General features: G+C 46.4%; 1 protein-coding gene across 1 annotated transcript in view; it reads left to right on the forward strand.

Annotated features, from left to right (window-relative positions):
- The first annotated feature begins 2,716 nt into the window (after positions 1-2,716).
- The window catches only part of RASSF3 (Ras association domain family member 3), a 462,665-nt gene continuing 443,135 nt past the window's right edge, over positions 2,717-22,246 (forward strand). Inside the window, exon 1 of the mRNA XM_069229128.1 lies at positions 2,717-3,098. Coding sequence (XP_069085229.1) covers positions 2,768-3,098 — 331 coding nt within the window. The 5' untranslated portion in view covers positions 2,717-2,767. The remainder of the gene's footprint in view (positions 3,099-22,246) is intronic.

Here is a 22,246-nt window from a genome sequence, read left to right on the forward strand (position 1 = left end):
AAAATAGGAGGGGGTCAATGAACAAATAAGCATAACAGAAAAGGATTCCAGGATCTTCCTAAAGGCAAGTTGGAAATCAATGTTTCTGATCTACAGTTGGAGTTGATCCTAGGGCCTGTGTCCTAAGATTCCCATTGAGCCCCTTTCAGCACATTCCCATTGTATCCTACGTAATTTTATTAACTATTTGGTTTGTGAACGCAGGGAACAAGCAGGAATGCAAGAACTTAAGTAGGTGGCCAGCCCAGATTATTTGAGCAGGAATACAAGAACCTATGTAGGTGGCCATTCCCCGACTAGTCAAGATAACAGAAAGGTTTACGCATCATACATAGGCATTTAAATGTGATCCTCCGCTCTACAGTGAGACAGGCAGGTTCCTTCAGGCATGAGACATATGATAATATTGCTCTGGATCACAAATCAGCTGACACATTTTGCACCTGCTGCAACTTTGTCAAAGCATGGCCAGACGCCTCTGCTAGCTAATGTTCCTGAATAAATTCAAGCTGCTACTACTGTGACATTCAACTTTTTTGGGGATAAAGTAGTGTCCTTCTTAGGAAATGATATAAAAGCAGGCACTATGAACTATTTATCTAAGTCTTCATTGAGAGATCTTGATATAAGCTCCCAGATTTTGAACCTTGAAAAATGGTGATGGTGCCTCTCCCTTCCTCATTGATCAATGGGAGCCATTCCACTGATCGTCATCATTGTGAGTTAAATGTATCTCCATCTTCTTGGCATATAGCTTAGCTTTCAGGCAATTGTGAACATTGAGAAATGGGCCCAGGACCTGATTATTTAGTTGCAAGACAAGCTGTTGTTATTTAGTTGCAAGACAAGATGATGTTAGACAGTGGTCAAATATAGATACACTAGGTAGCATTGATGACTGGGTGAGTGACTGTTGGACCCCGAAAGGTACCTCTTGATTTTACATTGAGGATGAGGTAGCTGTAGAGATATTATGTGATCTCTGAGAATGACCGAAATAATTGTAGGATGACATCATTGGCATCCAACGCTCTCATTCATTGGATTAGGAGCAAGTGGCCTCCAGTATCCAAAGTGATGGAGAAGTCACAAAAGATCACTCCGGTTGCACCACTTACAATAGCCCATTGCCATTGCTATAATAATAGCCCACAGCCATTGCTGTTATGAGTGCTTTTTCTGCACTTCTCTCGGGACAAATCCCCAATTGTTGTGGTTCAAGCACACCTGACTCCGGCAAAAATCAAGACAGGTCCTTCTTTAGATGTCAGTCTGTGACTTCACTAAAAGCTGAGAGGTGGGAGTCAGCAACAGTACTGTAGGTTCACTTTACCTTGTTTTTCCCTCTCGCATTATTGTTGTTCTGTATTCAGTGTAACCAGCTTCATTACCCAGGTACCTGCATTAATATGGTCATGATTTAATGGCAGACTGAGGGTGAATATCATGTTTTCTCTATTGTGTTGGGTTCTCAACATGCTTAAAACACTGATACATAGGCAGTTGGTTTATTAACTCCTCAGATGTGCGTGTAATATAATGGTATGTTTATAGTATTTTGCAATAGGACTAGTCACACAGTCTATAAAAAGGTAATTGTATGAACATATGTTATTAACGTTATGACTAAAGGACACACTGAATCTGAACATACCATCCACTTATTATCATAATTTATTTAGAGAGCTTAGCTTTGAAAGCAGTAGGGCCCTCTTTCACCCTTATAATGACAACTTTAAGATCAGGGTATTTTTGATGTTCTGGTGAGGAGCTAAGCACACATTATGCATGTCTCAATCCATCTACATTGGTGAACAATTTATTTTCTCGAGGTATTGTGTAACAAAAACAAGAACATAGACAAAGAATAGTCAATATTCTGATGAGATGGCAAACATGTCGCCTGAAGAAGGTGAATACAATTGCACTTCGGAAGCAGAAAAGAAATGCTTATAAAACTTGGGTCAGCAAAAGTCAGAATTCGTCAGAGATTTTGTTCCCATGTTATTCTGTATAGTCATACGGTGAAGTGTACACCATAGGACACATTGAGAACCTGAGGGGCAGGGAAGGGGAATAAAGAGAGGCGCGATGGAAACAGAGGACAGGTCCTTTCCCTCACCTTCACCTGAAATGTCTGTGCTTTCATTCATTATGGGAACGTTTCTTCTTCTGAACTCAAACTATTTCTAATTAAATCACAAAAAGTAAAGGATTTTTGGGGTTGTAAGATCAACCTTCTCAAGTTGAAAATGTGTGAGGCATTCATGAGGCGACGAGTGAGCCAGAGGAAGCGCTAACTCCGAGACTATGTAGGCTCTGGCTCGGAATAAGCATTTGAGGGCGCAAGGTCGCTAATGCCAAGACCTCCATAGCGAACTGGATGAATAACTAAGTGATCAGATACAGCGTGCTGAACTCAAGAAAACACTTTTCTGGGTAGATGTGCTCGAGTTGTGGGAAACCACACATACTTTAGACGCACGCGTTCCAGGTGAGTTCAGGCTGCCCTCAAGACACATCTGGGGACTTCCCAGTGTATGGGGTGCGTAGGGACCGTGCCCAGAGCTCACCCCTGGCACGAAGCCGCTGTGCACGTCTGTGCAGGTTTGGGCCCCAGCCTGCGGGCACCGCTGCCTCGTCTGCACGGAGGAGGGAGGCGGCGGCCGCAGGTGGATGGAGGCGGAGCCGCGGCTCGCTGCCACCGCCCCCCGCACCGCTCCGGACAGCGGACAGCTCGCCCGGCAGGCTGACGGGTGCACCTGACATGGCGGCCTCCCCCGTGCCCCGCCAGTGGAGGAGCCCCCTCGCGCCCTCACCTCCGGGGGGAGGCAGAGTGGCGGCCTCCGGGCCCTCCCCTACGGGGCCGACCCTCCTCGTGCCCTCTCCGCCGGGCAAGACCCCCGGGCACCGCCGCAGGGTGCTGAGGGCGCACAGGGCGCCCCCCCACGTCAGGACCATTTTCGAGCCGGCGGGAGGCGAGAGTCAGGAGCCCGCAGGCCGAGGGGAGGGACACCGCTTCAGGAGGGAGCAGGGGCTGCGGGCCTGGTGCGACCTGTGCACGAGGTACATCTTCAGCGGCAGCCTGCGCTGTGCAGGTAAGGACCCCGACCGGATGCCTGCAGTTATAGCGCCTCACCTCCGTTCTATACCACTCTCCACAGACTGCCTGCCACCTTCTTGTCAACTTTCCCCTTCAAACTGCAGCTCACTGTGTGGGGTCCGGCTCCACCACACCAGCTGGCCAGCATGTACCACTGTGACCACTTGCTCTCCGCTTCCCACCCGTTCACCAGGGCCGGCTACCACCCCGCCACCTGCACTCCACTGTTCTTCTCCCCCAGCTGTACCCTTCTACTTTTACAGCGACAGACAATTCATGCGTACCAAAAGAAAACAGCAGTGGTAATAGCGTAATTCATTTCAGCACTGAAGTGTGGTTTATTAATATTTTATTTCATTTGCAAATCTATCTCACTGTCCGTTTCTAAGCTGATGCATATTTCGCGAGGTTTGCCATATTTATCATATCTGAACAGTCATTTTTGTTAAATCTTTCAACTTAGTTTCTGTTTCCAATGCCACACTGAACTCGAAATTGCCAGGTGACCTGAAGTTAGGTAGGCGCTTGTCCTTTGTGATTCGTTAGGGTTATATGTATGGCTGCTGGCCTGGAATTATGCGAGGGGGGAGAGGGGGGGGGGGACAAGCTATACTGCGTAATACATTTTGTGATGGACTTGCTTTATTATTTTGTCATTTTTACACATGCTAACACTGTGTGAGCAAAGTTTTCACCTCAGTAGTACCAAAGTAGCACCCAAATATAAACAATGAACAAGAGGAAAGTAACCAATCAGCCTTCACTGGCCTAGGAAGTTCACAGGAGCTGCTTGGCCTAAAGCTGCGGTAGGACCTCCCCCAAAGCCTGAGCAGTCAGCTAACGTGAAGCTCGAGTGCAACGAGAAGAAAGTCATTTTTGCTGCGCTTTCAAAAGCGCAACTTTTCAGTTAGTGTGATGGGGAAGTGTTCCCCACATTTCCTCACATTTGATCAAAAGCCCTACTGCTACATGCATACTACTCTGTAAGACTAATGCATCCCTGATCACCCCTTCCTACCACTAACATCTGCTCACTACTAACCCCTCCTGAATACTTGGTTGTCACTTAAAGTATCCCGATAACACTTGTACGTGACCATCCTCCAACTATAGCTAATGACACCCACTGACCAGATGACCCCCAACCCTCCTACTACCAATAGGAACACCCATTGGCCTCTGATTTTTTAACTGTTTTTTTAAGTGCTCACTATGCAGCAATGAAGTCTGAGGTCTAGAAAGGGGGCGGGACTTACAACAGAAGGTAAGTAAGCTGCTGATGCTATGAGCTGAGATATGTAGAATTAGCCTGATTCCTCCAAGTGCTTGAAGGAACAGAACGGTCTTCGGTCCATAGAGATATTTCCTCAAGATCATCTTCAGACATAGAGGCCAGAGGCTGCGGATCTGTTGAACCTGACGGACAGCACTAAGAATGCCCGTTTCACTTTGTTTAGTTCCCTACCTGATGACCACTGCCTAGCTTCAGTTCCAACGTTTATATATCACAGTGGTTCTCATTTGGCTTGCTTGTGTTGGGGTCTGGAGCAGGATTACTCTCAACTCATCCATATGAACACTCCTGCCTTATTTACAGATTGAAGGAGGAACTGGAAGCTGACGAGTTTAGTTCTGAATTGTGGTCTCTGGCTATCAGGTGACTATAGCTAGCAGAGCTCACAGGCACATTGTAAAAGTAGTTGCTACTTGTCTGTTGATATGTTTACTCTTCACCACCCCTTGTGATTCGCCCCGAACAGGTCCATGCAGGTTTTGCCATGTACGCACAGTTTTTGACAGGTGTCTTTGACAACTTGACAGCAAACAGATCAAGTGAAAGTTTATTAAAGACACTTGCTGCTATCAAATGCAAGTTACTGTGTAAAACGCTGGACTGACAACTGTAAAATTCCCACTTTGAATTTGACACCATCACCATTCAGCAATCACCATCTATTGACCAACTTTAAGTAGCAAATTCTAATGCCTTACTTACTTCAAGATCACTGGCAAGCTTGGCTGAAATTTCTGTTTCTTTCTTTTCAATACTTTATTTCGGCAACATGCCATAAAAGTACAAGTAAGAAAATAAAATACAAATACTTCAGGTGGAATGATCAAAGTTTAATAGCAATGTTAAATAACCAAACAACATAATACAAGGAATTTCTGTTTTCTAGGTACAAGTAAGTTGATTCAGTTGTGGGCACCTGCTTTTTTGGACGTTGGTAGATATTTGTCCAGTGGGAAAAGGGTAAATAAATTCCAAGGTGCAAATGGAATTTACTGAAATGTTCTTCATAGCAATCCAATAGGTGTCAAACCCCCTCTATTACATCTGGATCCAGCATAAACAGTTTGTAACTGGAGTTTTTACATTGGCCACCACCTTCATGCTCCGTCGGCTCCTAGAAAGCATACTTGCTGCTCACTGGTGTGCAGCAGCCTCAGACTCTGCTATTCATTGACCACTTGGAAGTCTTAACTCAGGTAGACTCACTCAGCCCTGCTAAATGGAGTTGTACATCATCATCTGACCAGCAAACCATCTATGTATCTTCATATGCCTACCAGTACCTTCTACTAATAGTGTGTCCACTACTAACCCATTCCACTGCACAGGCATGGACACACAGAACATCTAACATCCACAGATCACATGATAACTTCTAAACAGCACCTTGGTATCCATACGTGAAAATATAACTGACATATCTATCCTGTGCTGACTATTTATCTTCTGATCACTTGCTGACCATTGCATCAAGGATCTTCCTATGACCTAAGACCATCAATTCCACATTATGTTGACATCCAATGGCTAGATGACCACTTAACCAGCGTCTCATACCATCACTTGTTGTTCACATAAAGAGCATCTACACATCATCTTTAACCACCAACCTAACATCTTTGTGTCAGCTGCTGACCACTTAACATAATTTTCCTGTCTACCACCTGGCACCGTTTAACAGCTTCCTGTCATATGACCATGTAACAAGCTCCTTCCTATCACCTGGGCCATCTAACCCACGTCTTCGTGTCATTTAGGCACAAACAACATCAACGTCCATCGATTTAGCTTATTCACAAGGGAACATTTAACATACAAACTCTTCCCATCTGTCGCCATAGAACGCAAAACATCTTACCAAGTTCATACAATGCCAAAATTACCTTGAGTCATTATTACTTATAAACATTGTCTTGCCTTGTCAACACAGACAATGGGAACGGCTGCGCTTTTAATCCAACTCCAAGTTGAGGCTGCACAAATGCCAATAACAAAACCGAACATCAAATTAGGGCATTCACATCACATGCTAACATCCAAATATCATCTTATCACGGCAAACCATTTAATTAGCACTGTTTATTCACGCAATAATCATGTACTCTGGATCTTATGATCACGTGCTGGACAACACATTAATACATTCGTTTTAATGTTAGTAAACTGCTTTTAAACTAAGTGTGCTTGATGGGGTTATCTTCCACTGTTGATTTCAGCTTGACAAAGCGATGCGTTCATTGGGCTGAGGTTAATGGTTTTAGGTGAAGGTGATCTGATTATAGAAATTATTTGGGGGTGAAGTTTTTTTTTTACAGATGTGGAAGCCAATTTTGTTTTCCCTTGACATATGTGGGTAAGTCTCAACCTGCTGGATTGTTGAACTACTGGACGTCTACTCACCCTTCCCTGCCGGACAACAAATACAGGACATTTGGAACAGATTTCTGTGAATAAGACCCACCGAGCTAATTTGGCTCACACTGTATGCATGTATGTATGTGTATTTATATAGCACTAAACTAGCCAGAATGCTGCACAGCTCGGTACACGATCAAAGAAAATGATACTTTCAACAACTGATTGAACAAGTTGCTAGATTCTGGGAGCTTAAGTGGACTAGAGGAAGACATGTAGTGAAATGAAATAGCTAGTGAAATGCCTTCTAAGTATAAAGAGAGCAGAGCTGATAAAACAATGTTTTACCTTTTGATTTTGTAAGGTGCTGCTCTAAGATGGTGGTGTGTGCGTGCATGCTTCCAACATTTCTTATAAAAGTTTGGGAACTTTTAGGTAACGACATGCACTGAGCAAACATTTAGCAAATCCCTTATGCACCATTTACCTGAACACCACTAATCCCTTCTACCATCTATTCAGCACTGTTTTCACCTACTGCCTGCTCATGTCTCTATTACTCTCCTTCCACCTTCTCCCAATTGGTGCCATCCTACCAGCTTTTTTCTAGTACTTCACTTACCACGAGAACAGCACTGCCACCCTATTGGCGTTCAACTGCTAGCGAATAACCTAACATCTAACCAACATCTTCCGATCGCAAGTGAGCACTGGCTCAACATCTACATTTCATCTATCGCCTTCTGGTTAGCATCATCCTGTTACCAGTGGATATCTAACACACACCATCTTCTCACCTGTAAGCATCTATCAAAATGCTTCATTTCACCTTTTTTACTATGTAACGATGAACTTAACCTGCATCGACTTGCTGCCTTTCTAAATCCACTTAAGTTAATATGGAAAATAGTGACCAATGTTTGCAGACATCCCATGCTGCACAATTTTCTTTTGCCCTCGAGCAATGTTTAAGAAATATGATTTTGTGCTAATTTTACTACTTAAATAAGTAAGTATTTTACTTCAAACTTTCTTCCAGCTTTTACTGTTGAAAATTGATCTTTTACATTCTTAGCTACGTAAAATGCTAAAATGGTGTGAAGACAGTGTGCCTAATTCTTGAGTGAGTGCAACAACTACATGTGTTGTAGCGTAAGCTTATGACAGGAGGAAAGCCTGCTTGCTCTTTCCCATAATACACAAGTTGCAAAAATCAATGCACAGTGAATTTCCCCTATGTTTCTGTCCTGGTGTATAACTTTGTTATATTGCGTCCATTTTCTTGCGATAATGGCATTACTCCTAGTCCTACTCCCTCGCCTTCCTTTAAACCAATGAGGCTTCCTGCCTCCCACTAGACCCTCCCCTTCACTTTTAAAACCCCCCCCACCCCTACCCCCTCCTGTACAAAAACCAAGCCCAAGCAGCAACTCAGACAGTCCGTACCGGGAGGGCGGGAGGGAACGGAAAGGAAGGCGAGGGAGTAGGACTAGGAGTAATGCCATTATCGCAAGAAAATGGACGCATTACCTCCCGTCCCTCCCTCGCCTTCCTTTAAACCAATGAGACATAGCAAGAAGCACACAGGAGACGGACACTGAGTTGCAAGAAGTTCAATATCATGCACAAAGGCCACCAAAACCCCACCGCTAAGACTTCATAGAGGATAAGACCCGGTGAACCAATACCGACTCCAAACTACCCAAGTCCGACCGGCCAGAATGCCGAACAAACGCCAAAGGCGAGGCCCAAGTGGCGGCCCTGCAAATTACCACCACTGAAGTCCCCTGAGACTCAGCCACCCAAGCCGCCATACCCCTGGTAGAACGACCCCGAACCCCTCGATGAGGAACAACCCCTATCAAGGAAAAACCAAACAGAATCAATGAACTCACCCACCGACTCAAGGAAGCCGTGGAAGGCATCTCCGCTACGGGCCGGCCCAAAATTTACAAACAGCGAATCACCCTTACGGAAAGGAGCCACCACCCTCAGGCACTCCCACAAAGCCCTGCGTACATCCAACAAATGCAAACGAACCACCTCCACCAAAGCGGGATTCGGACAAAAGGAAGGAAGGATGACCTCCTGGCGAGCATGAAAAGAAGAATTGACTTTCGGGATAAAAGAAGGTACCGGAACCAGAACCACCCGATCTGGAAAAACTTCCCAAAAAGGAAAGGAACAGGCCAAGGCCCCCAATTCTACTAAACGGCGAGCCGAAGCAATGGCCACCAAAAAGAACGTCTTTAAGGAAAGAAGACGTAAACACAGTCCCCCAGAGGTTCAAAGGTTAATCCGTTAAAACCTCCAATACCAAAGAAAGATCCCCTGAAGGAAAAGAATGTACAGGGCGAGGAAACAAATGAAGAAGCCCCTGAAAAATTCCCGGCAACAAACGACCCTTAACCGGAAGGCTGCGCCACGGACCTCAAAATGCCTGAATAGCCGCCCACTGTACCAGCAGAGACACCCCAGACAACCACAACTGTGCACCGTCCTGCAAGACCTGCATCACCTAAAAGAGAGACGTGCCGGTAGGATCCAATACATGCCTCAAGCATCAAGAAGAAAAAAAAAAAAAACCTTCCACAGCCTACCCTAAGAGAGTAAAGTGGAACGCCGCCTGGAACCCAGTAAAGTAGAACACAAAGCCACTGGCACCCGCAGACCCGTCAAACCTCGGCGGGCCATTCCCAGGCCGTCAAGTGTAACCTCCCCAAGACCTCAACGAGAGGCAGGGAAACTCCAGGGGTGACGGACACAGAAGAAGAGGCCACATCCGACCGGATGCCCTCAGCCGCAGCAATGGGAACCAATTCGCCCTAGGCCAATGGGGAGCAATCAGGACAACCCTGGCCCCCAGAAGCCGCACCCTTAACAGCAAAGGCCTGAGAAGCTGAAACGGCGGGAACGCATACAAAAGGCCCCTCGGCCCAGGACACGACATCCCGTCCACCTCCCAGGCTTGGGGATACCGAAAACCGGGAGCCGAAGTGACCGAGCTACGCGTTTTTCTCGGACGCGAACACATCCAGCACTGGAAGACCCCAGAGCCGAACCAGATGAAGAAACAGTGAACTCTGGATGGAGAAAAGTTGAGAGGAAGTAACACAATGCCCGAACGTATGCAGCCCTGAGAGCAGAAACCCACTCCTGAGCCCACACAAAAATCTACCAGGCCAGACCGAACAAAGCCCTAGACCATGTCCCCCCTTGAAGTATGACATAAGCCCTGGCCACTACGTTGCCCGAACAAGCACCGCAGAACCACCAAATGACCTTGCAGCCGCAATCATAGAAAAGCACGGAGGGCCGTCAGTACCACAACCATCCACACCATGGACCGGAGCACCACAAACTTCTTCACTGCCACTGCCACCAAGCCAAGAAGAGTCCGAAACTGAGACCCCAGAAAAACCAGATCCTGGGATGGGACCAAACCGATAGCCCCCCGTTGATTAAAAAAAAACGTGGTTCTGCCGGACACCAGAACTTGGGCTACCTGCTTCCGAAATAGGGCCTGCGAGGTAGAATGGAGCAAACGTCGTCCAGATATGGATGAGTAAACACCCCTTCTGAATGTAGCAAAGCCACCAGGGGGGCCAGTACCGTCGTAAAAATCTGAGGAGAAGTCTTGCGGCCGAACGGCAGTACACAAAACTGACAGTGCACCCGATCCACAGCAAACCTCAGGAACCTCCGGGAAGACCCAGCCACAGGCACGTGCAGGTAGGCATCCTGCAGAACCAGTGACACCAGAAAGACCCCGTGACTGACCAAGGGAAAAACAGTCAAAATAGACAGTATGCGGAAACGCACCATCCTGATCCAAGCATTCACCTCCCTCCATCTAGCACAGGTCGAAACCCCCCAGATACTTCCTGAACTAGAGATAAGACGGAATAAGAGCCTAGACCCCATACTTCCAGCGGGGCGCGGGTAACAGCCCCTTGACCAGCAAGTCCCGTACACCGGCCAACCACGCCTCTCTCCACTACCCTCCAGCCGGCAGAGGAGTGGGACGAACCCCGAATCTGGAGGCATCACCACAAAATCGAAGACGTAACCATTGGCCACAATGTCCAGCACCCAACGCTCGCCGACACTCTCCTTCCAAGACGAAAGAAAGGGCCCAGCCTTCCCCCAACCAGCCCTACGCCAGGCCCACAGTGATTGTCAGGACCCCACCACGAACCCACCCTGGTTCGAAGGCGCCGACATCTCAGGGGAAAAACACGGCTGAAAATGCCGTATCCTAAAAGAAAAAGATTTGGCCTCCATCCTAGGAGAAGAACGGGAATGCTTCCTCCAAAAATGTGTTTCGACCAGCCGTGGCGGGCTACGAACCCTTGTCCTGGGGAGCTTCCAGCCCCAGAGGCAGACGACACAGCCGCTGAGCTAATGCTCCTTGCCTATAAGGCCAAGCATGCTTCCGTTCCTTAAAAGCCCTGTACAGCATGGAAGGTAAAAGAACCCCAAACAAGCTATGACCCACAAAAGGTAGTCTCAGCCAGGCAGACAACCCCCCCCGGACGGCCTTCCAGGCTCGGAACCAGAGGGACCTCCGGGCCCCAAGCAAAGCACCAGACGCCAGAGCCAAGGTACGGACCACATCTGAAGACACAGCTGCCAACAACCTGAACAGCCACTGCCAGTTCATCCAAGTCCTGCACCAACGACTGGGCTGCATAAGCAGAAGAAATACCTGCCCTCAGAGCCAGATTCTCAGCCGCAAAAGCCCACTTAAGCCCTAAGTCCACCCTACGGGCCGTGGCATCAGCAGGCACACAATCCTCCGGATTGACAGCTGTTTTTCCAATCAGGGTAGCCCAACGTGAATCCAGGAGGACCGAGGGAGGCCATACCTCCTCACCCTAAAGTAAAGAACGTAACTGAATGAACCGTGGAACCTGAGCCATATCCACATCCTCCACTCCGAAAACACCAAATCCTTCACAGGTCCCCGAAAAGGCATGGAAAATTCAGACAGCGTCTGATATCGTTGAAATAAGTGAGAGCCAGCGTCGGCAGGACTAAACACAGGAAACCCCAAATAGTCCCGTACATGTGCCATCACAACCCACATCACCTTCCTGGAGCCAAAATCACCCCCAGAGGACGTAGATGGAGCATCCCCTCCCACACTCTCAGAGGAGGACTTCCCTGCAATTGCAGGAGAATGGGTAGCCCTAGCCCCACTAGGCCAGGCCATCCCCGCATGAAGAGCTCCGGAAACAGCCCCCTCGAACATCTCCTGCACCTCCTCCCTGGACATGATGGGCGCAGCACCACCACCCTGAATCTGGGGGCTCCCAGGAGTGGAAATGCCATCAGCACCTCCCTCCCTTGAGGAGGAAGAAGAAATAATCCTCATAAGATATTTTAAGGGCGTAGGCGGGAGTCGTACCACTGTACACAGGTAACCGGCTGCACCAAAGGTACTTGACCTCGCCACTGAGCTCTAGCACCTGGATTCCGGCCATCAACTGAATCTGTAGGCACGCTCACATCCACAGACCAAATACACAGGGCCCAGGAACAATATCCCAGAACCAATCCAAATAAAGGATAAAACAAGAATTTCAGTCAAAATGCGGGCAGAACGCCCGTCTTACCCGCACAGAAACCCAAAAACACTCTTCGGCATCCCTCCGCGGCGAAGAAAAACCGGAACTGAACGCCCCAGCCACCAAGAGCCGGCTGACCCCGTCAGCCGCCTCCCAGGGCGCGTCTTACGAGCAGCCCCGCCTGCTCAGAAAAGACGCGCCCGGCCGAAGCACACCTCGCGGAGCTCCGCTTCCCGAGGAGTGCATCCAACGATGACCTCCAGGCCCCGCCGTGCAGGTAAGTGAAAAGGGAAAGTCTAGCGTGGGCTAGACAAAAAGAACAGGAGGGGGTAGGGGTGGGGGGGGGTTTTAAAAGGGAAGGGGAGGGTCTAGTGGGAGGCAGGAAGCCTCATTGGTTTAAAGGAAGGCGAGGGAGGGACGGGAGGTAATGACCCAGTTGATCAGCTCCTACCTTTCAACTCGGTTTTTGTGGCTCATTTGTACATGCCTACTTATCCATCAAGAAAAGCTTTAGTTACTGTGATTGTTTTTTGGGCCGTATCTTTATATTCAGGATTGTTTTGTTTGCAGATTTCAGTGGGTAAACATGTGTCTGCCGGATTGCTCTCTGACCTCTCCCAATATAGCATTCCATATTCTGTACTCCCTGTATTGACTCCCATGGTAGATCAAGACTAATATGAAAGGTTGATAGGCAAGTTCTGTTATTTCATAGTGGCCTAATATTGGGTAATGCAAGTCTATATAGCCCCCTAAAGCATGACCATTAGAGGGTGCTAGATAGCCCCTGCAAGGGACAAAGCTTGCTAATCTGTCTGGTATTAGGTAGTGGTGGCAAATGTCACTTTTTCTAAGACAGCAGGGGATGTATTACACAAGCACCCCAGGGGTGCGCCGGGCATTTGTGCCTACTTTTGCATCACCGGGGAACTTTGGTATTACAGAAGGGGCCGAAGATGCTTGTGAGGCCCCTTTTGTAATACAGATAGCACTGGCGTACACACAGTGGCAGCGCTATCATTAGAGGGCATCCTCTCATTTGCCTGGGGGCGTGGCCTCATGTAAATGAGGGACTCACTTTGCCTCTGCGCCGTATTACTGGCGTGGGCACAGAGGCAAACATGCCTTTTAAAGGTGCACTGTAAGTGTGCCACAGAAACGTGGTGCACTTTCAGTGTGTCTTCCAAATGCAGCCCTGTAAAAGGGAGGAAAGGGGATCCCATGGATCCCCAGACATCTCCTTGCAGGCGAGTGCAGTCACTCACTGCACCGGCCTGCAAGGGATCTCTAATCTCTTTCAAAAAGTGCAGGCGGATTGCTCCCTGCACAGAGAAACACAGAGCACTTTTCAACAGCTGCTCTGTATTTCCCCTGAATGCACTGCCCTGGGGGCAGCACAAGTTTGCGGCTGTCCTGACCGCGGCATATTCTGCGTAATAGCACACACTTTCCCTGTTTGCACACGGTGCACTTGCCTTAAGATGCACTATGGCGCAAACCAGGAAATATGCCCTTTGGATAATACAGGCCCAAAATTCCTTTGACAGGTCCTGATTACATGCTCAAGACAATATAACATTCAGTAGCAGCTTTGCTTTTGCACTTACCTTCTCTAATGGTAGGTTCTTGAGGGGGAAGAGACTTTCTGATCTTCCCTAGACAGCACAAACATCCTGCATCATATGATTTGTAGAAGCACCATGAAATTTGTTTTGCTTAACAACTGTGAACATGAGTGTAGAGTTTCCTGAGGATGAAATGTCGTGGCTACCTCCACCACACATTACAGCCCCAAATCGTTATAAGGTACTTATTTATTTTATTCATGTCTTAGCAGAGTATGATTTAGGGTGCACATAATAATTAGTTTGCAGTTTGTTTTAGAAAATGGAGATTGTTTTTTTAATGTCCAATCAGCAGCTGTTTCAATGAGACATTGTAAACCATTTTCAACAGTTAACCATCTTCAACAAGCTATCACGTTTCTGGGGTGCACACATAAACAGCAGATCTCGAGTCTACAAGTATACCAGGAAACAAAACCCTTTACATTTATTCTAAAAAAGGATGCTGATACGTGTTCTCCCCCACACGGCAGTCATAGAATGCACCTGTTTCTGGCACAGTGCTCTGTGCACTAAACAAGAGGTGAGGAAGGAAGATCTGTTTATAAGTAACAACTGTAGGTTGAGAAAAGTTCTTGGTCTTTGCTAACTCCGCTGTGATGTGTTAGTTTGATTGTAAAATACCATAAAGATGTGAAGATTCTCTGGTAAACAGACAAGCATTGGCAATCAGTGACGTAACACCAAAATGATGGGTTCCCCTGTAGAATGTGATGCAGAGTTCCCGAGTTTCCCATATCTCACATGTATTCATTGACTATGGACTGAATGGAGCCCCCCTAAGTAGCTGGGGGTCACTGGGGGCCCCATGCCCTGCAGCGGCTGTAGGGGCCTGTGTCACACCCTTATTGGCAATCCCAATTATTATTATTTTTTGGTCCCGATTCTGGACGGTGTACATGTGCTGTCTCAAACCGAGGAATGCTGGATCTACTTTTTGGGCTTACAGTCCGCCCATAGGCTTCCCATTTGCTGGCACCATTCTCGCTCTATTTTGCGTTCTCCCCATTTGTAAAGGGCATGCATATGGCGTACCTTTTCTGGGGTTTAGCCATCCCCCAGAGCACCGGCCAGCTACAGTTAACACACAGCGACCATTTTTATGCATTGCTTTGGGACACATTTTTTGTTTGTTTTAAGCAAACTAGGAAGAGTGCTCATCTTTACATTTGCTCTGTTTTTTTTTAATGAATGTTGTAATTTTGCTTTTCTGTACAAAACATGCTTAGGTGATGGCATTTGTTTGTGGCCGATTTTATTGTGTGTGCGTTCAAAATGCACATAGCTGTTGGCATTTATACTTTTACAGCTGTGAGTCCAACACTATGGCCAGGATAGGCTGCTGAGGTAGTGTCATATTTACTATTTAGCACACACACACTGCTGTACATTTGGCAGCAAATTCAAGTGCATATGTTACCCTTTTTATATCATGGGTATTGTTCAATAATTAGCGGAAGAAGACCATCTCCAAAACAGTGTAAAATTTGTAAATAAAAAGCTCTCCTCTGAAACATGCGGCTGCTGCAATTAAATGTGCAATGCAGGGAATAGTGAAGCAGAGTAATCCTGAAGCCATCTCAGGCCTCTTTATTCAATGTACAGCCACTCCCGTCCCTTTATCTCACTCTAGCAGCTTTCTGCTTTCTCTCTTTGTGATGCTTTTTCGTTTTTCTCTTTCTCCATCTTTCCCATATGTGTCTTTTGCTAGCAGTAAATGCTTCAGGCAGAAAAATAAGTGCCGGCCTTCAAAAATAAGTGCCGGCCCTCAAAAACAAGTGCTGGTGCCCGCACCGGAAACAACAAGCACAAATTAAGAGCTGCTCCATATCAATATGCTGTTAAGGAGGGGGATCTGCATTCTTGAGATGGGAGGAGCACCGGGGATGCCTGGTGCATGTGATTGCTATTAACATTAACAATGGCAAGCCTATAGATCCTGGATTGCGGAGACCTATTGGCTTCGCCAATGCTTGTTTGTTAGAGCAATTGTTTGGTAACATTTGGACTAGTTTGTGTGTGCTGCTCCCAGCTGTCCTAGGAAGAAAATCTCATAATGAAGCATGCTTTTTGGCTACAACAATATGGAAGCATGAAGTAGGGCCCCTCTATTGAACAGATTGCACTGGAGATGTAATTTGTACCTCCAAAGAAGAGTGTTATGAAACAGTCTTAAGAAGAAGATTGCTTAGTAAACAGTCAATTTAAAAGGCATACACATCAACATATATATTGCATAGTAGATACCTTTTACAACTTGCCAGCGTTTTTGTTGCATCTTCAAGATAATCTATGCACATAGAAGTTTTTACATGTTAAGGGGCAGTTAGTCAATAGCACCCTGTTTTGATGCCTTACAACAGAACACGTCTAAACAAAAATGCTATAAACGAGAAAGTCTATTCAATTCCCATCACCAAAAACTAATGGAAATGTCACAATCCACAAAATGTCATGGCCTTGACTCACAACCCATTCCACGGAATGGCAGAGAATAAAAACTTTTTTGTTCTTTTTTTTTTTTTTTTTTTTAAGAAGAATGGATGACGTATTCTAGGCAGCTACAGCTTTTTGTAGTCAGGCTTGATAAAAGCACGTGTCTACAGATTATTGATTTTGCAGATGATGGCTACTGTTGGAGTGGTATATTTTACCTCCTCTCCAGATTATTCACAGCATTTTCAAATGGAAATCTTTCAATTTTTAGGTCACAGCCTACCAGACAGCTGAGTTGCCTGGTTTGCTAAAGACATCTTGGAGACTTTCAGAAAGTTGTCCCAGGAATGCATTCTGCTCATTGCTTGCCATTGGCTGTGTGGTTTGTAACTCACATTTTCTTGCTTCCCATTTGCTGGCTTTCTTTGTTTTTAACTCTCCAGGTTCAGTTTGTCCCGACCGATGACAAAGCAGTGTTCACTAAATACTTCCACGAACTCGGTTTCTGTCAACAGGCCTTTAAATCTTGTTCTTATCTGTCACGTTTGATGGTAAAATTTCAGGCTGTGTTTTCGTGGGAGCCTGGTTATTTTGTTTTGCTTTCTACTGACTTAAAAGTGGCATCCTTTATAGGAAAGAGGAATGCGGCCTTTCTCCATGGAGCCTGCTTGTGTCCTTTTTATTTTATTTTTATTTTAGGCACAGCCATCTCAAAGGTACCTTTTTCTTCATCTGCCCAAAACGTCCATTTAATTTCTGAAACTGCCTTTTTAGGAACAAACTATGAAACAGCATTTCAATCTCAGTGTCAGCTTAAAATATTGTGATCTTGAGCAATTTTCAGTTTATGGCCTATTTACACACAGCAGACTATCTTCTCACAGAAAAGAGCCAAACACATTGTAACACAATTTAACAATGCTTGGTTATCACTTTCATGTGTAAAGCATATGCTTTGAATGTATGTCGGAACAACGCATGCTGGAACAACGCATGCCTGAACAACAAGGTCGGAACAACGACCGCGTTGTTACCACTAATGCCTTTACCACGAATGCGTTAAGAACGATTTTTCGTTGTAAAGGCATTTCTGGTAAAGGCATTAGTGATATGCATGCATGGTTCCAGCATGCGTCCCACCTGGACCCCACCCCTAAAAATTACCACGACCCCCCTACCCCTCCCCTAAAACCACGCCAACCCCTCACCCTTGCCCCTAAAACTACCCCAACCCCCACCTCGTCCCTAAAATTACCGCGACCCCCACCCTGCCCCTAAAACAACCCCAACCCCCACCCCTTAAACCTAAAACCGCCCTGCCCCTAAAACTACCCTGAGCCCCACACCCAGCCCCTAAAACCTAAACCCCCCTAGCCCCCACCCCTAAAATTACCCAACCCACCCCTAAAACCTAAAGCCACCCCAACCCCCACCCCTAAACAACCCCAACCCCCACCCCACCCCTAAAACCTAAACTACTCGAAACCCCACCCCTAAAACTACCCCAACACCCCCGCCCCTAAAACTACCCGAGGCCCCCACACTGCCCCTAAAACTCCCCCAACCCCCACCCACCCCTAAAATTACCCGACCCCCCAACCCACCCCTAAAACTTAAAACCACCCCAGCCCCCACCCCTAAAATTACCGCAACCCCTCACCCCACCCCCTAAAACCACCCCAACCCCCACCCCTAAAACCTAAACCACCCCACCCCTAAAAACCTAAACCATACCAACCCCCACCCCCACCCCCAAATACTAAAAATAACCGCCCCCACCCCGCCCATAAAACTAAAAATACCCCTCCCCCAAACCACCCAACCCCTACCCCTAAAACAAAAAATACCCTGACCCCCCACCCTCGCCCCTAAAACTAAAAATACCCTTCCCCTCCCTCCCTCACCCCTAAACCGCCCGCCGCCCCCTCCCCTACAGCTAAAACCCCAACTCCCCACACCCGCCCCTAAAACTAAAAATACCCCGACCCCCCACCCTGCCCCAAAACTAAAAATACCCCACCCCTCCCTCCCCCGCCCCTAAACCTAAACCGCCCGACGCCCCTCCCCTAAAACTAAAACCCCAACCCCCAACCCACGCCCCTAAAACTAAAAATACCCTGACCCCTCCACCCCGCCCCTAAAACTAAAACCCCAACCCCCCACCCCACCCACTTACCTGACTCATTGCGTGGTCCTCCTCAGCCGACTACCTTGTTCTGTGCCTTAACCACACATGTGCGTTGTTCAGCACATGCGTGGTTAAGGCACAAAACAACAAAGTCGTGGTTAACTAAAGCGTTGTTCCGCTTTCGTTGTCCACGACTTCATTGTTACTGAGTCGGCATTCCGGGCGTTTCCCATATGCTTTATTTATGACATTAGTGGCAACTCGTTTTGGAGAGCTGGATAAGTTTAAAGGGACTTTTTATGAAGGGCTTTGTGTGGTATTTACCTACAAAATAATTACGTATTCCACCTGCAACTGAGTCTTTTTTGGAACACATACATTACTGGATATAAACGATTTCCTCCTGTTAACTTGCAGGCGCTTGGGGGCCATGATTTGGATAGTGCAGTAGCACAGGGTTGAAAAGCTCTAGGAAAACCACTCAACACTAATTATTGCTATATATCTTACCACTAGGCAAGTGGTCAAAAGTGCAGCTACCTTGCAAGCACTAAGGCCATGATTACATGATTTGGATGGTGCAGCAGGTGCAGTGGCACAGGCACCAAAAGCTCTAGGAGACCCACTGAGCATCGATTATTGGTATATGTTACCACTAGGTGAGCAGTCACAAGCACAGTTACCTTGCAGGCACTAGGGCCATGATTTGGATGGTGCAGCAGGTGCAGTGGCACAGGGTCCAAAAGCTCTAGGAAACCCACGAACACCAATAGTAGCACTGATTATTGCTATATGTTGCACCTGACCAAGCAGCTCAAAGCACAGTTACCTTGCAGGCACTATGGGCCATGATTTGGATAGTGCAGCAGATGCAGTGGCAAAAGGACCAAAAACTCTAGAAAACTCACTGAGCACTGTTTATTGCTCTGTGTTACTACTGAACAAGCAGTCCCAAGTGCAGGTACCTTGCAGGCACTAGGGCCATGATTTGGATGGTGCAGCAGGTGCAGTGGCACCGGGACCAAAAGCTCTAGGAAACGCACCGAGCACCAATTATTGCTATATGTTACAACTGAACAAGCGGTCCCAAGTGCAGTTATTTTACAGGCATTAAGGGCTACGAGTTGGATGGTGCAGTAGGTGCAGTGGCACAGGAGCCAAATGCCCTAGGAAACCCACTGAGCACCGATTATTACTATATGTTACCACTGAACAAGCAGTCGCAAGCGCAGTTACTTGGCAGGCACTAGGAGCCAGGATGAATGGGCTCTAGGAAACCCACCAATCACTGATTATTGCTATATGTTACCACTGAACAAGCAGGCACAAGTGCTGTAACCTTGCAGACACTAGGGGCCACAGTTTGAATGGTGTAACAGGTGCAGTGGCAGAGGGGGCAAATGCTCTAGGAAACCTACTAAGCACTGATTATTGCTATATTTTACTACTGAACAAGCAGTCAGAATGCAGTTACCTGCAGGCACTAGGGGGGTACAATTTGAATGATGCAGAAGGTGCAGTGGCACAGGGGTCAATAGCTATAGGAAACCCACTGAGGACCGATTATTTCTATATTTTACTACTAAACAAGTTGTCTGGAGTGCTTTTTTGATTCTTTTGTAACCATCGCACCTAAAGTAACACATAGCTTAAAGCATTACTGTAACAAAAGCTGTAACCTATTGGACCGTTCTCTCTACCCATAGCTTAAAGCATTACTGTAACAAAAGCTGTAACCTATTGGACCGTTCTCTCTACCTACAACTTATGTTACATTCAGTGCATTTATATGGCACATTTTGACAGTTTTTGTAAGGTCCTAACACGCTTTTGAACCTGGACACAGTAATATCTTGGCAAGGGCATTCTCCATTTTATTACATTAGCACTTCAGTCATTGTAAACACTATATAAATTCTTATACGTTACCTTATGGCATTCCAGTAGGTCTCGCCTATGAGATCTGTTAGCTTTGTAAATGTTTTTTAGCCATATTATACAGGAGCGTTAGCTTCAGTGCAGCATAACTTAAAATTAAAAAAGTGGTATAACGAGGAAAATGCTGGCAGTGTCATATAGCTTTTTTACATTACTTTCAGCCATTTGCAACATAGCGAAAAATCATTAGCAAAACCAATAAATCTCACATAGGAAAGACCTATTGGCTTTGCCAGTACTTGTTTTAACCTGATAACACATAGTGATGCAGGAATTCTCCTAGGGACCAGTGCGATGTTGTGACAGTATGTTTTGCAGTCAAGTTGGTGATGAAGTTTTCTCTGTGTCTTCAAATTTAAAACATCAACTACGCGTGCAGTAGGAACGTTAACAAAACGTGCATGCGGTAGGATCGTCTAAACATGTGATCACGATTTAGAAGGGTTGCTTTGAAATCAAGTCTTATGGGAGTGGAACCGCCGTTTGCATTGACACGTTGAAAATATTTCAGTTCCAGAAAGCAGGTTCATCCACTTAAAAAAAAAAAAAAAATCCTAACCATGTTGACACGTGTTGCAACACAATGTATTCCGCATACCACGAGTCACGTGATCTGTCGCCTGCTCTCTCTAGGCATTTTTGGCTGCGAAATAATTTCTGTTCCTGGATACCTGTTGACAAATGGTCCTGTCAAAAGAATCTTTAAAGTACAAACGGTATGATGGAGGAGGTGGCGTTGTGTGTGTGTGTGTGGGGGGGGGGGGGGGGGGGGTTATTCATCTGTTCTCCTGCACCCGACCAAATAGCGAAATGAAATCGTATTGTTTTCTGTAATCAAGTATGCACAATATGACACTTTCCTAAAATACTAATAACTTTTCTTTTATCCACGGAATACTTTGCTCTTGGTATAAACTTGGTATTACGCCGGGGTGAACTGGCTGATAAGATCTGAGTCACTGACAGGCCTTTGCCTCTGAAAGTGGAGTGTTGCAGACCCAGCAACCCAGCTGACTTCTCCAGCTATGTGGGTATTTTTGGCATTTGCCTGTCTTTTTTGACTCTGCTAACTCTCACAGCCTTTCGGGACAAACGCTTGTCCACTGATGGTTCTAGCCCTACAGGTGTTTCAGTGTACCCGGCTGTCCAGTGGCTCTTCCTCAGTCTTTCAAAGGCTCGGCTTGTCCACTGACTGTTCTGTCCCGCACGGTGTTAAAGAATCCCTTGCTCATCATTTGGCTTTGCTCCAGTCCTACTGGGATTCAAAAGATGCTGGCCATAGGGGAATTCCCCCCAGTCCCCATAGGTTAGTCTGCAGTGGCCAGTGCATGGTTATCTTTACCTCAGTGCCCTATCAAAGTGTGTCCTTTCCTCTCACAAGCTGCTTGGGCAAAACACATTTTTACAGCTTTCCAGTGACCTTAAATTAGTTTCGACAGTTATGGCGACGTTTTAATTGTTACAATTTACATCTTTTTCCTAAATTACTTTGAGAATTGTATTGATTGTTTCTTGATTTTTTTGTTGGTTTGTGTTGCTTAAATAATTTAATTGAATTTCTCGGAAGAAATCATTGTTGCTATTTGCCATAGCTATCGGGATAAACCCAGGTTTTCTCATTGAAACTACATTTACCTAACAAGGCACTGGATTATTGCAATTGTGTGTATTCAAACGTTCGGTTAACATTATCTCTCAATCTAGTAGAAATCAGCCACAGATTGCGAAGGGGTTAAAGCCCATGTGCCACATGGAGACACAAAACAATCTTAAGGATGTATGAACCGACTCAAGGAG

This window comes from Pleurodeles waltl, chromosome 4_1 (genome assembly GCF_031143425.1).
Source record: "Pleurodeles waltl isolate 20211129_DDA chromosome 4_1, aPleWal1.hap1.20221129, whole genome shotgun sequence".
Lineage (NCBI taxonomy): Eukaryota > Metazoa > Chordata > Amphibia > Caudata > Salamandridae > Pleurodeles > Pleurodeles waltl.